This window comes from Rhinolophus hipposideros, assembly GCF_964194185.1.
Source record: "Rhinolophus hipposideros genome assembly, chromosome: 16".
Taxonomy (NCBI): domain Eukaryota; kingdom Metazoa; phylum Chordata; class Mammalia; order Chiroptera; family Rhinolophidae; genus Rhinolophus; species Rhinolophus hipposideros.
Genome location: NC_138062.1, coordinates 9,334,419 through 9,348,349, shown reverse-complemented (window position 1 = coordinate 9,348,349; position 13,931 = coordinate 9,334,419). Strand labels below are relative to the sequence as shown.

The 13,931-nt window shown below is 36.2% G+C and overlaps 1 protein-coding gene across 2 annotated transcripts in view; it reads left to right on the top strand.

Annotated features, from left to right (window-relative positions):
- The first annotated feature begins 3 nt into the window (after positions 1–3).
- Positions 4–13,931, top strand: part of SCLT1 (sodium channel and clathrin linker 1) — a 97,784-nt gene continuing 83,856 nt past the window's right edge. For both annotated transcript variants that reach the window (XM_081075440.1, XM_081075439.1), the window contains exons 1-4: positions 4–533; positions 10,345–10,412; positions 12,882–12,940; positions 13,485–13,557. In XM_081075440.1, coding sequence (XP_080931566.1) covers positions 500–533; positions 10,345–10,412; positions 12,882–12,940; positions 13,485–13,557 — 234 coding nt within the window. In that variant the 5' untranslated portion in view covers positions 4–499. The remainder of the gene's footprint in view (positions 534–10,344; positions 10,413–12,881; positions 12,941–13,484; positions 13,558–13,931) is intronic.

Here is a 13,931-nt window from a genome sequence, read left to right as displayed (position 1 = left end):
GCTGACGCCCGCGTGAGGACGCAGGCGGCGTCACGCTCGCCAAGGAGCGGTCTGGGGCACCGGTTTCAAAGTCGCAGGGCGGGCCGAGTGAACGTCCGCTGCCAGCCCCGGCCGTCCTGGAGCCGCCACCTACTCCGCAAAGGACGCCGCCACCCGGCTTCCTCCGCGCTCTCCTCGGTGGCCCCACGTGACCCCGAGTGACCCGCGGGACGCCTGTCGCCGGCGGTGTCCCAGTCCCACCCGGCCGAGATTCGTGTGACTGTGGAACAGAATTCACGTGTGCAGGCGGGTCCCCTGCACACCTGGAGTCTCTCTCCCGAGCGAGGGACTCGGCTGGGGCTTGGGAGGAGGAGGCGCGGCGGCGGGAGCTGCATCCCGCTACGCGGCGTGACAGCCTCCCGACCGTTGGCTGCGTTTTGTTTTCCCGCTCCGCGAGCTCTGGGTGTTTTTCAGGAAACTAAAGGTGGTGAAAAAAAATCCCAACCCGGTTGTGAGCGAAATGGCCACAGAAATCGACTTTCTGAGAGATCAAAGTAAGCTCCATGTTCTTGTACTGCGAGTTCTTAGACGTTATATTTAACGTCGTCATTGGCCAACTAATGTTTTCTGAATGCCTGTTGAGTGCGTGGAAATTGGTAAACACGAGAGGAACTTAGCTGCAGGAAAAGCTTGGTTGTGTGCGTGAGGACGTGCGTGTCCATCAGCAGCAGTCTGGGAAGTGCCCGTAGGTTCCTTAGGGGTACCTGGAGCCCCCCAGGCACTGGACACGGGGCCTCTTGTCCTCACGTGCCCTGGAGAAGGTGGAGAGCTAGGGCCAGCAGAAGGCTCCAGGTCTGCGGGTAGCACGAGAGGCACGGCTCTGGCCATTTGTTTAAAAGCTGTTTATGGAGATCCTCCTGTTTCCAGCGTGTGCCTGCACAATTCAAGCCTCGCTGCCCAAAGATGAAGAAGACGGTTCTACCTTCCAAGAATTTAATCTGAGGAGGGAAACAGATGAATTGCATGAATGCGCTGAAGTGGCAGCAACTGCTAACTCGAGCCGCCGTGTCCTCATAGAGTTGTTGGAATGATACGATGATTATTAAAATATGTAAAGGACTTAGAATAGTGTCTGACACATGGTGCTAAATAAACAGATGTTCACCATTACAGGCTCGTCATTACCTGTGGTCAACGAAAGTGCCATTTTGGCTAAAATGGGAAGTACTAATGTGAATTTACTAGAGAAAGCGCTGTGTACGTATCCCAAATAGACCAGTATTTGCAACCTTGCAAGAAGGTTGGCTTGAATGGAGTACGGTTTATGTAGGGAAATGACCAGTGGAGCTGAAAGGGAAGAATGGGGCTAGGTGGTGAAGGGCCTGTCTACTGTGTGTTAAGTTTACAGGAACCACTGAAAAGAAATCAGTGGAGAATAACACGGTCAAGTTGTGATTTGGAAAAAGCCCGGCATGGCTGTTACGAGGAACATACATTATAGCAAAGTGCAGCTAGGTCACTATTGTCATCATCCAGGTAAGAGGTGAACTGAGGTTGGTACAGTGAGATTGGAGATTAGGGGATTTGGGAAAAGAGATAGAGGCTAACTCAGATTTTTGGCTTGAGCAACTGGGAAGATAGGGGGGGAAATGATAGGGTCTATTTTGGAAATATTATCGACCAGTGGTTAAGAAGTCAGCCTCTGGATTCAGTCTATATGGACTCATATCTTAGCTCTATCTCTTTCCAGGTCTTTGACCTTGGGCATGTTACTCAGTTTCTTTGTGCCTCAGTTTTCTCATTGTAAAATGGATATAATAGCACAATAACCCTCATGGGGTTGTTGTGAGAATTAAATGAGATGATGCAAATAAAGCCCGTAGCATGGTGTCTAACACATATTAAGTGCACAGTATCTATTATTCGAAATCATTAATGACTCTATAATGATACTATAGCATTAGCATTATTTCTTAGGTTTGAAGCGGGCACATCCCCCACCCCATGAGGAGGACTAGCTGAACACCACCTGAGTGGCATGGGACATTGATTGGTGGCGAGGAGTTTGGCTGGATGGGGAAGAGGACCTGAGGCAGTCAGAAACTGAGTTCCATGGGAATGAGCCAGCCAGAATTCTTGCATAAAACTGAAGTCCAGAGAAAACCAAATAGGACCTTAGAAGCATAGTAAATTATTTCTTGAAAAATGAGTGGTAGTTTGTTATAATAGAATGCGAGTGGAGTGGAAGAAGGGAATCTCAGAGGGAGTAGAAGAAGCATTGTCTCAACTTCTTGAAATAACAGTGCTTATTCAGGAAATTGAAGCATAAGTGGTAGGGTTTGCATGAAGAGATGAGAATCAGTGATGGATGTCTATGGCCCTCCACTTTTTTCCTTTAACTGGACCTAACATGCCCATGGCTGCTGATAGGTTACCCTCTTACAGAACCACCTAAACACCAGCTAGGTAAATATAGATTCCTTACCCTTCTCCTACCCACCTCTGACCTTCGTTACATTGACTTCTATTGAGCTTGATTGCCTCTTTTCATGTGTTCCACTTGGATTTGGTCATCTAGCTCAGGACAATTTGATTTGGTACTTTTCACCTGGCAACTCCACATGACACCGCCTGGCTTTCTACATCATAATCACTGGCAACTCCACACCCAACCAGGCTCCTAGTAAACTTCTAGCATATTTGAAATACACCATTCTTCCACCTCCATCTGAGAAGGACGACCTGATACTTCTTAGGGACCTGTTCAAAGAGGACTTGTATATCCAGTTAAGAAATGCAGAATTTGTTCTTGTAATGGGGATTATGAGCAGTGAGGGTGGACTTATTTTTTTCCTTTCCTTCTCTTGACAATGTCTTTCACAGAGCAGAACTTTTTAATTTTGATGAAGTTCAATTCATCAGTTTGTTCTGTTGTAGATCTGTGTCCTAAGAAATCTTTGCCTACCGCAAGGCTGCAAAAATTTTCTTCTAGAAGTTTTGTAGTTTTAAGTGATACATTTTGATCTATGATCCATTTTGAGTTCAATTTTGTACAGGTGGCGGGTAAGGGTTGAGGCTCACTTTTTTGCATCTGGATGCCCAAATGAAAAGACTGTCCGTTCTCCATTGGAATACCTTTGCACCTTTGTTAAAAATCATTGTGCGTATTTGTGTAGATCCATTTTTGGACTCTTCTGTTGTATTGACCTGTTTGTCTATCTGGATGCCAATATCCTAATGTCTTGATTATTGCAGTTTTATAATAAGCCTTAAAATCAGATAGTGTTAGCCTTTCAAATTTGTTCATTTTCACAGTTGTTTTGGCTATCCGAGGTCCTTTGTACTTCCATGTACATTTTAGAATTAACTGTCAATTTATACAAAAAGGTTGCTGGGATTTTGATAACGCATTTCATTAAATCTATTGATCAATTTGTGTAAAATTCATAATGACACTGAGTTCTCTGATCAATGAAAAGGTGTATCTCTTCATTAATATATCTCTTCATTAATTTCTCTCAGGAATATTTTATACTTTTTAATAACTTTTTTTATTAGTTTCAGGTGCACAAAACAATGTAATAGTGAGACACTTATCATTTATATCCCTCACACAGTGACAGTCCTCTCCCTCCATCCACTATCCCTCAGACATCGCACACAGCCATTACATTTCCTCTGTCTTTATTCCTAATGCTGTACTCCGCTGCTTGTAACTATATACATATATATATATATATATATATATATATATATATATATATATATAATTATAGTGACATTCATTATTGTTCAGCTTCAGGTGTACAGTGCAGTGATCAGGCGTCTACAGCATCCCTGAGGTGGTCTCCCTAAGGAGACAGTGTCTATCAGATACCCTACAAAATCTTTACAGCATAGGTTTTGCACATCTTTTGTCACATTTATCCCTATGTATTGCTGTTTTTGATACTATTGTAAATAGTATTATTCTTTTATTTTCTGGTTTATCATTGCTACTATATGGAAATCAGGTTTTTGCATGTTGTATGTACCCTGCAACTTTTCTACACTCACTTATTAGTTCTAGTAAGTTTTTTGTAAAGTCCATCAGATTTTCTACATAGACAATCTTTTATCTTGTAAATAGAGGGGTTTTTTTCCTTTCCAATTTGAATGCCTTTCATTTCATTTCCTTACCTTATTGTACTGTTAGAACCTCCAGTACAGTGCTGAACAGAAGTGGTTGGAGTAGACATCTTTGTCTAGTTCCTGATTTTGGGGAAAAAACACCTGTCTTTCAGAATTAAATATGATGCTACCGTAGCTGTAGGTTTTTCGTTGATGTTCTTAATAGGTTGAGTATGTTTCTTTCTATTCCTCGTTTTCTAAGAATTTTTATCAGAATGGATGTCAGGTTTTTTTCAAAAGCTTTTTCTGCATTTACTAAGATGATTATTTTTCCATGTTTAGTTTGTTAATAGGGTGGTTTATACTGATTAAATTCAAATGTTAAGCCCCCTTTCCCTTTTTGGGGTAAACTTCTCTTGGTCATGATGTATTATCCTTTTTATATGTTGTTGAATTTGATTTTTTTAAAGTTTGTTTAAAATTTTATCATCTGTGTTCCTAAAGACCCCTTTTTTTTCTTCTAATGTCTTTGTCTGGTTTTGGTACCAGATAATGCTGTTCCCATAGAATTACTTGGAAAATATTTTGTCCTCTTCAATATTCTAAGAGTTTGTGTAGAATTTGGATTATTTCTTCCTTTTACTTCCTAAATGTTTGTAGAATTCACTAGTGAAGCCAATTGGACCTAGAAATTATTTTCTGGAAAGTCTTTAAACTACAAATTCAATTTCTTTAATAGATAAAGTGGCTACTCGATACTCTATTGTGTACTTTCCCCCTTAAGGTCTCATGTGTATGGGGTTCTGTCTCTGTGCAGCTTTCTCTCCTGTACTTTGAATTGCTTACTTTAATTTGCTTGGTTTCCAGGACTCTCAGCTCTGTCTTCTTCATTCAAGGAATCTGCTGATCTCGCCCTGCATTTTTTCTCCTGGTGCCATGGTCTGGAAAGTCTCTCAAGCCATTAAGCTAGGGCAATCATATATCTCACCTTATTTGGTTTGCATTTCTCATCATTATTGTCTGATGTTTAGTGTCTTATAGATCACTGTTTCATTTATTTTATTCGTTTGTTTTGGTCACATGAGGTGAGAAGGTAGCCGTTGTTCCTTCATGTTGAGTATAAGCAGAAGTCCTGTTCAAGTTGCCTAACTTTTGAAATCTTAAACAGTGTCTTATTCTACTGTAACTAGTTTTTTACTTCATCAAGACCTTTATCTTTGAACCCTTCATTTTCTTTAATTTTTTAACTCTTTCCCAGCTTGCTTTTAGTACTTCCTTACACAGGCTGTAACCATCACCCATGAGTGCATCTGCTGTCTCGTCAGCAATCTGAGTGTGAATGTGGCCCCACTTTTCTCTAGTACGTGCTCAGTTACACCACATCCCTACATCAGTAGCTCAGTTGGCCTTTACAGTTAGCGCACTCTACTGATCAGTGACCGTAGTTTAAATATCAACTTTCGGGACAAGTGCCACCACTAATTCAAGGTTAACTCATAACTACCAATAAGTGATGAGTTGGGATGTGAACCCAGGCAATTTAGTGTCAGTGTTTTAATTACTACCCAACAAAGACACTTGTAAGAAGGAGAAATCATAGGCCTGTTTCACTTATGCACATAGAAACTAAAATGCTGAATAAAATATTACTGAATATATCTTAGTGGGTTCATTCCAGCAATGGAAAGATAGTTAGTATTAGAAAATTATTGAGTACATAAAGGAAAACCTATGTGAATGGAGAAATATGTCAAATTTGTGGATTGGGACACTCAATGTCGTAAAAATGTCAGTTCTTTCACAAATTAATGGGTAGATTAAAATGACAACATGATTCTAAAATCTGTGGAAGAGCTAAGAATGGCCAAGAGAGTTTTAATAAACATCAAGTTGAGAAATTGCATTTTATCAGCTATTAAGACTTACTATAAATATCCAATGATTAAATCAATATTTTATTTGCAAATTGATAAATATAGAGATCAGTGGAATAAATTAGCACAGAAAAAGACACATATATCCATGCATACTTGTTATCTGGAAGAACAGGCAATACACATCAATGGGGAAAGGAGAGACTATTCAGCAAATCATGCTAGAATGATTGGCTATTCAAATAGGGAAGGAAAAATAATAAAGGTACCTTTTGTGCACCATATAGAAAAGTCATCTCCAAATTGACTCTGTTTAAACTTTTAGAAAAAAATTTTAGAGGGTGTCTTTATGATCTCAGGGTAGAAGATTTCTTCAATAGACAAACATTTTTGAGTGAAACAAAGATATATGGATAAACTACATTATAAATAAAAACTTGATATCACAAACGATGTCTTCAATAAATAACCAGCCCAGCATAGAAGGGGAGAATATATGTATTTATAATAAATGTAACCAAGAGTTAATTAACATCCAGAATTTAGAAAGATTTTTCACAAACAAAAATATATTTAATAGAAAAATGGTTTAAAAATATGACCAGTCCATTTACAAAAAATAAAACCTGAAAAACTGCTAAAAATATCAATTTCATCAGTAATCCAGAAAATGCAAATTAAACAACAGTGAGAGAAGTACTTTTTGAAATAATAGATTTAAGTTACAGTAAAATTTGCTGCATATTAAAGTCAGTCTATGAAAATTAAATGTGTTCCCCTCATTATTAATCCACAATTAACTTCTCAACCTATTTTAACCACTGAGAACTCAGATTTAGTCTCTTTTCTTATTTGAAAGTTATTATATCCCTGGCCATAACTCCAATCTCCTTTTAAGACTTGAGAGGGAAGAAGAGTAATAGTCAGAAACCACATCCTATCATGATGGTCAAGTTTTAGTGCTATTTTAAAAGTTCTGAGGATAACAATAAAAAGTTGTGGATAATTCCTTTTAAACTCAATAAAAAGTTAAAAACCATTTGCATTATTAATACTTCATAATTAATTGTTCCTCTGTTAGGATCACATATATCTGTCATTTTTCTGTTTTTTCCTTTTGAGGAAAAAACTATTCTCTCAAGTTCCCATCATAGAATGTATACACTTACATGTGTGTACATTACATGCACATTTTTTGTTTAGAGATATATGTAAAGTTAATGTGTATTGTATATATATGCATATTTACTTATGTATAACATTTGCATAAAACTAAAGAAAACAAATATAAAGCTAAGTGAATTATTATAAAGTTCAAAACTCCTGTAACTGCATCCTAGGTCAAGATTGCTAGGGCCCCAAGAAGCCTCCTTGTAATCACAATCTCTCCCCCCTCCTCAAAGATAATGGAAGATAACCAATATCTTTAATTTTCCGCCATGGTTTAGTTTTGCCTGTGTTTGAACTTTATATGAATGGAATCCTGAACTGTGTATCCTTGTCTGGCTTCTTTCATTCGACATTATGTTTTTGAGATTTTCTTTCATGCAGATAGAGTTTGTTAATTTCATTCCTGTAGCATATTCCAGTGTTTAAAATCTGTCACATTCATCCATTCTTCTTTTGATGGATATTTGCCCTTGTTTCAGTTTGAGGCCATAGAGAATAATGCTATTATCACCATTTTTGTGCATTTGTTTTTGGCATGGCCCTTGGTGCTCAAGTGCACACATTTTAGTTGGGTATATTCCTAGGAACTATGTGTATGTTTAATTTTAAAGTTGTACTAATTTACACTCCCACCAGCAGTGTATGGGAGTCTTTTTAATGTCACATTGTCGCCAACATTTGTTTTCTAATTTTAACTCTTTATTGTAATTTTAATTTGTACTTTCCTGAGCAGCTTCTCTGTTTATTGGCCACCTAGGTAACCTTTTTGTGAAGTGCACGTTCAGGTCTTCTTACCAGTTTTCCATGTGGTTGTCTGCCTTCTATTCTAGTTGATAGGAATGTTTTTGTATATTCCAGATATAAGCCCTTTGTCAGTTATATGTGTTGGAAATATTTTCTCCACGTTTATGGCTTGCATTTTTACTTTCTTAACAGTCTCTTTCTGATGAACCGAAGTACTTATACGTAATTTTAATGTGGTCCAGCTTCTCCGTTTTTTCCTTTATGGTCAGTGCTTTTTGTGTCCTGATTTTAAAATCTTTTCCTACCCTAAGGTTATAAAAATATTATCTTTGTTCTTTCTCTTCTAGAATTTATTGCTGTGGCATTCACAGTTAGAGCTTCATTTCACCTAGAATTGATTTTTGTGGATGATGTTTTATTCTTTTCCATGAAGATATCCAGTTGACCCAGAACCACTTACAGAAAGAGTATCCTTTCTTGCTCCCTTCTTTGGAGTGCCCCTTTGATCATAATTCAAGTGCTCACATATACATGAGTGTATTTCTGGATTCTGCATTCCCTTCCATTGGTCAATCTTGTTTGTTCTTATATGACTATGACTATGAAATTACTGTAGCTTTATAGTAAATCTTGATTTTGGTAGAGCAAGTCTTCCCCCCACACTTATTTCAAAACAAGTCTTAACTATTCTCGTTGCATACCACCAGTGTTTTAGAATCCACTTAGATTTCTGCAGAATCCTTTTTGGGAGTTTTAATTGGGATTGCATTGAACCTGTAGGTCAATTTGGGGAGAATTGACATCATGACGATACTGACTCCTGTAAACCACGACTATCCACTTATTTAGATCTTTAATTGATCTTCTGAATGTTTCATAGTTTTCTGTGTAAGAGTCTTACATATCATTTACTAAATTTATTTCTAGGCATTGATATTTTTATTGTACTGTAAATGATATATTTTATTATTTCCTAATTTTCTGTTGCCAGTATATAGAAATATAATTACTTTTTTAAAATATTGACTTGTATTCAACAATCTTCCTAAACATAATTATTGGTTCTAAGAATTTATCTGTGTTATTTTTGGATTTACCACATACATACATACCACATAACTGTAAATAATGACAGTATTTTCTTCCTCTTAAGTCTTGATACCTTTTATTTCTTTTGCTTGCCTTATTGTGTTAGCTTAGACTTCCAGTAGAGTGTGAATAAATGTCAAAAGAATTTACCCTTCTGTCATTCCCAATTTCCAAGGGAAAGTTTTCAACATTTTTACCCTTAAGTACTATGTTTATTGTGGGTTTATGTAAGAAACCATCATAGTAAGGAGGTACGCCTCTGTTCCTACATTCCTAAAGCTTTGTAATGAATACTCGGATATCTTGAATTTCATCTCATGCTTTTTCTGTAACTTTTGAAATGATTGTATTTGTTGATCCTCTTTTGTGTGCATTTTCTATTTCTGTTTGGGGGTGACTAATCTTTGTTATTTCTTTCACTTGACTCTCTCGGTTTAGTTGGCTGTTCTTTTTCTAACTTTTTGGGATGGATGCATATTTGACCTCCGCCTTTGTTTTGCAATTAAAGTTATAGATTTCTCTTTAAGCGGGTTTCGAGGTAGAACATTTTCACTATTATTCAGTTCACAGTACTTTCAAAGTTTTTTGTAATTCCTCTTGAGACCTATGGGTTATTGAAAAGTAATTTCTAAACTTCAAAAGTTTTGGAGTTTTCCTTTACTTCTTGGTTCTTGTGCTATCGTCAGGTAACATGTTCTTGGCTTCAGTGTTTTGGAGTTGTTGAGACGTGCTCTATTGCAATTTTAAATGATCATGTGGTCCTGAAAGAACAAGTATTATGCATTGATTTGGTGCTGTGTTCTGCTATGTATTTCCTGCTGTAAAAATACCACCTTGTACGTACTGAGAGCGCTTGGCTTTATTCTGGACCTTTTTTCCCATTGTCTCTTGCCCACTCTTGCTTAATTTGGATTTTTTTGTCCTGAAGTTTCTCCTCCATGTGGAGGTTTGTCTTGGAAAAGAATTTCAGAAGATTTTAACAATTCTAAAGAATATGGCTACAGCTTATCTTTCCTACTCTTTTTACTTCTACTAGCAGGAATTTAAAAAGAAACGTGAAGAAGATTTGATGGACTTCTGTTAACCTGAAGAGCAAGCTAAGAGAGACAGACAGAAAATTAAAATTTATGAGAAAAATTAGTTTTTTGCATTTGTTCTTTTTCCCATTGGCAGTACTTAGTTGGTTTAAGTGTATGGAACCGGCCCTAATCTTAAATTCTAAAGTGGTTTGTTGAAATTGATGATTTTTTTAATTCTGAGAAGCAGTGGAGATTAGCAATTTTGCATTGGCTATATCAAATGATAACTATTTTATTTCTAGTTTTTAAAAATTGACATTACCCAGTGAACTACAAATTGGTTTTTCTTTTTGTTTCAGATCAAAGACTAAATGAAGTTCTTAGGCGATATCAAATGGAAAATTTTTCCAAATATTCATCAGTACAGGTATGCAAATTAATTAAGGTCCAGCAAACTAGTTCATTTGGTTATAAATATGAATGTAAAATAAATTCTACTTTGGATTATTCTCATGTGAAGTTGCCTATAGCGCTTTGAAATTTTGGTTACAATTTTGACTCTTTTCAGGAGTCAATGAATGTAAATTCATTGTTTTTGCTTAATGAATGTAAATTCTTTGACCATAGAAATTGCCCTTTTTTCAGAGTTAAAATGTCTGAGTTGAATTCTAAAATGAAAATTCATTGAAGTTTTGAAACATTCTAAAAGTGTTTCCTAAGATAAATCTAGTTGTAAACTTTAACTCTGAGTTCTCATAAATTATGACAGAAAAATAAACTAACTCAAAACAATAATATGTGGCATTATTTTTAATATTTCTTTACTTGGGTTTATGTTTTTATTTAAATATTGTGTTTAAAATTTTTTTACCAATAAGGTGTACTATTAGTGGACTCTGAGTTACAGAATATTAAGAGAGAAATTATAGCTCCTAGGATAGCTGTCTACTGAATCAATAAGGAAGTGTTTTACTTTCGACAGAAATGAATCTCATAATTAAAACTGAAATTATTTTATTATTTTTCTATGTTATTTTTGTTATACATGCTTAAGAAGTATTATCATGTAGGTGATAGAGAGTCTTTCATAATAGTTTGGTAGCCTCTAAACTTTGCTCCTATTAGGTTCTTTTGCCTCTGTTTACTGTCTTACAGACTGTCTGAAGGGGGGATTCAAGCAAAAGATGGGTTTTAAAGCTTGAAAAGTCTTTTGGGCATGGTGTTTTATCATATCTACTAGAAGCTATGGCTGGTTTATGAAAGATGGTTTCACCAGATAAACAGTGACTCTAGTCAGCCCTGTCGATGTACCTGCATTGTGCATTGTGATTATAATTCATTAAAGCCTAACATTAACATACCAAGTACTATATTTCCCCGAAAATAAGACCTAACCGGACCATCAGCTCTAATGCGTCTTTTGGAGCAAAAATTAATATAAAACCCGGTCTTATTTTAATGTAATATAAAACCGGGTCTTTAATATAATATAATGTAATACAATATAATATAAGACTAAGTCTTATATTTATTTTTGCTCCAAAAGATGCGTTAGAGATGATGGTCTGGCTGGGTCTTATTTTCCGGGAAATACAGTAGGGACAAGTCTCACCTTACTTTGTATGGTACTCTTAGGCGAAATTATAACTCCCTTCATTCTCTGAAGGTATATGTGTCTTCTCTTATATGTACTGTTCTTGTAGCCATATAATCCTATCTCGATTCCTCTTACTTTTAGTAGTAGTGTACTGTGACTGCCTAAGATACCGCTGCAATCCCCCATCCCTCCAGGATGTGTTACTGTCTTGTCTCCACATGGTGGGGGCTTTGCCTGTCACTGAGTGGCCTGCAGGTGTGAGGGGAGGTGAAAGGGGAGCTTGAGAGGAAGGTGAATCTGCTTTCTAGAATAGCAGTAAGGTCCAGATCTTTGGCCACAAGTATGGCAAAGTCCTTTCCTCTTTTTTCTCCCTCCTCTTTTATTGCTAGGTTATCTTGGCTATCTTTGCACATTTACTAATGTACAGGAACTTTAAAATCTGTTCAGGATCAAGTTTTATAAATTATTCTATTGGATTTTTAAAAATTACACTGCAGTTGCTGTGAATTTTAGAGAACTGATATACTTACAATATGATTATTCTAGACATCCACGAATATGTTATGGTACACTGTTTATTTAGATCTTCTTTTATGTCCTTCAGTAGAGTTAATTTTTCAATAAAGGTACTGCAACGTTTTTTGTTTTATTCTTAAGTACTTCCTTTTGTTACAGTAATGAATAGGGTATTTTTTCCTATTGTATTTTGTAATTATTGCTGGTATTTGGTAAAGCTACTTTTTATGTTGACCTTTTTGGTGACTTAGTATACTCTCTTATTAGTCCTAATAATTGATAGATTATATGCAGAGTTTTCTAGGTAAATGGTCAAATTTTCTGTAAATAATAATAGTATTGTATCTTGTTTTTCAACCTTTAAATTTCTGATCTCCTGCATCCACAGCAGATTACATTGACCAGGACCTCTTGTCAATGTTGAATTTCAGCCATTATAATGAGCAGCCTTGTATTATTACTGAATTTAATGCAGTGTTTCTGATGCTTCACCGTGAAGAATAGTACTTGATGTAGGTTTCTGGTAGATAAAATTGAGAAAATTGTTCCTATTTCTAATTTGCAAGAGTTTTTACCATGTATGGGTGTTAATATTTACCAAGTACATTTTCAACGTTGATTGAGATGATTATTTTTTTCTCTTTCTCTCCTTTTTAATTGCATTAATAGATTTTCTAACGTTAAGGTTATAAAAATTTTAATCGTATTTAAAGTACTGTCAATTTTGGCTAAAATGATGTAAGAAAACATTTTAAGAGACAGTATTAACATTCTCTGTTATAGAAAGCTGTCTTCAAAGGAGATGGAGATGACGCACTAGGAAACTCAGTAGTTGACCAAAGGTAAGGTTGAGTTACCAAAAAATATTGTTATATTTAATTATTATTAAAATAATTCCTTTAGTATTAGGAATGTTTATTTTATGGTCTGCTGTGCAGTCATCAGGTTTAAATGATGTGTCATTGAACTGAAGAGAGAAAAAAAGCCACTATTGTGGTCTCTAAGAGGGATTCTCAACTGGGGTGCTTTTGTCTCCCTCTCTTCCCCAAAGATTTGACAATGTCTGGAAGCATTTTTGCTTCTCACAACTGTGGAGGGTGAGGGTGCTACTGGCATCTAATGGGTAGAAGCCAGGGATGCTGCTGAACATCTTAACGTTGTTCAGGTTAGCCCCCTACAACAAAAAATTATTCAGTACAAAATATTAATTGAAGTAAGGTTGAGAACCCCTGGTTTAGAAAAAAGGCAAAGTATTAATTGCTATGGGTGATAGTGTAAATAATGAAAATAGTAACTTTTGATGTGCAATTTATTTCACGTTTTGTATTTGTTAAACTAAATTAAATGGAGTATGCCATATTTTTAATTTTGTATTTTTTTCCTTAGCTTTTTAGCGCCTCTTATTACTGAGTATGATAAGCATCTGGAAGAGCTGAATGAGCAGCTGAAATATTATCAGGTATGAAATCATAGTCATCAAGCTTTTCATAATATTTTATTATAAAAAGAGAAAAATAGACTCCCCCTTTTTTTTTTTTACCAAAAACGATGAGAAAGAAAATATTTAGCTCTCTAAGAGAGGGAGTGTGAGTGTGAGTGTGTGTGTGTGTGTGTGTGTGTGTGTGAGAGAGAGAGAGAGAGAGAGAGAGAGAGAGAGAGAGAGAGAGAGAGAGAGATTATCTTCAGTTTTGTTTTTCATTCAGTTCTCTTTAATCCTGCTATCTGGCACAAGCATCTCTCAGATGCTTGTAAGCATCTCTTACTCTATTATTTGCTTACATCTTTACTTTTTTCCCAGGAAGAGCCCAAACCATCTCAGATTCTTTCAGACTT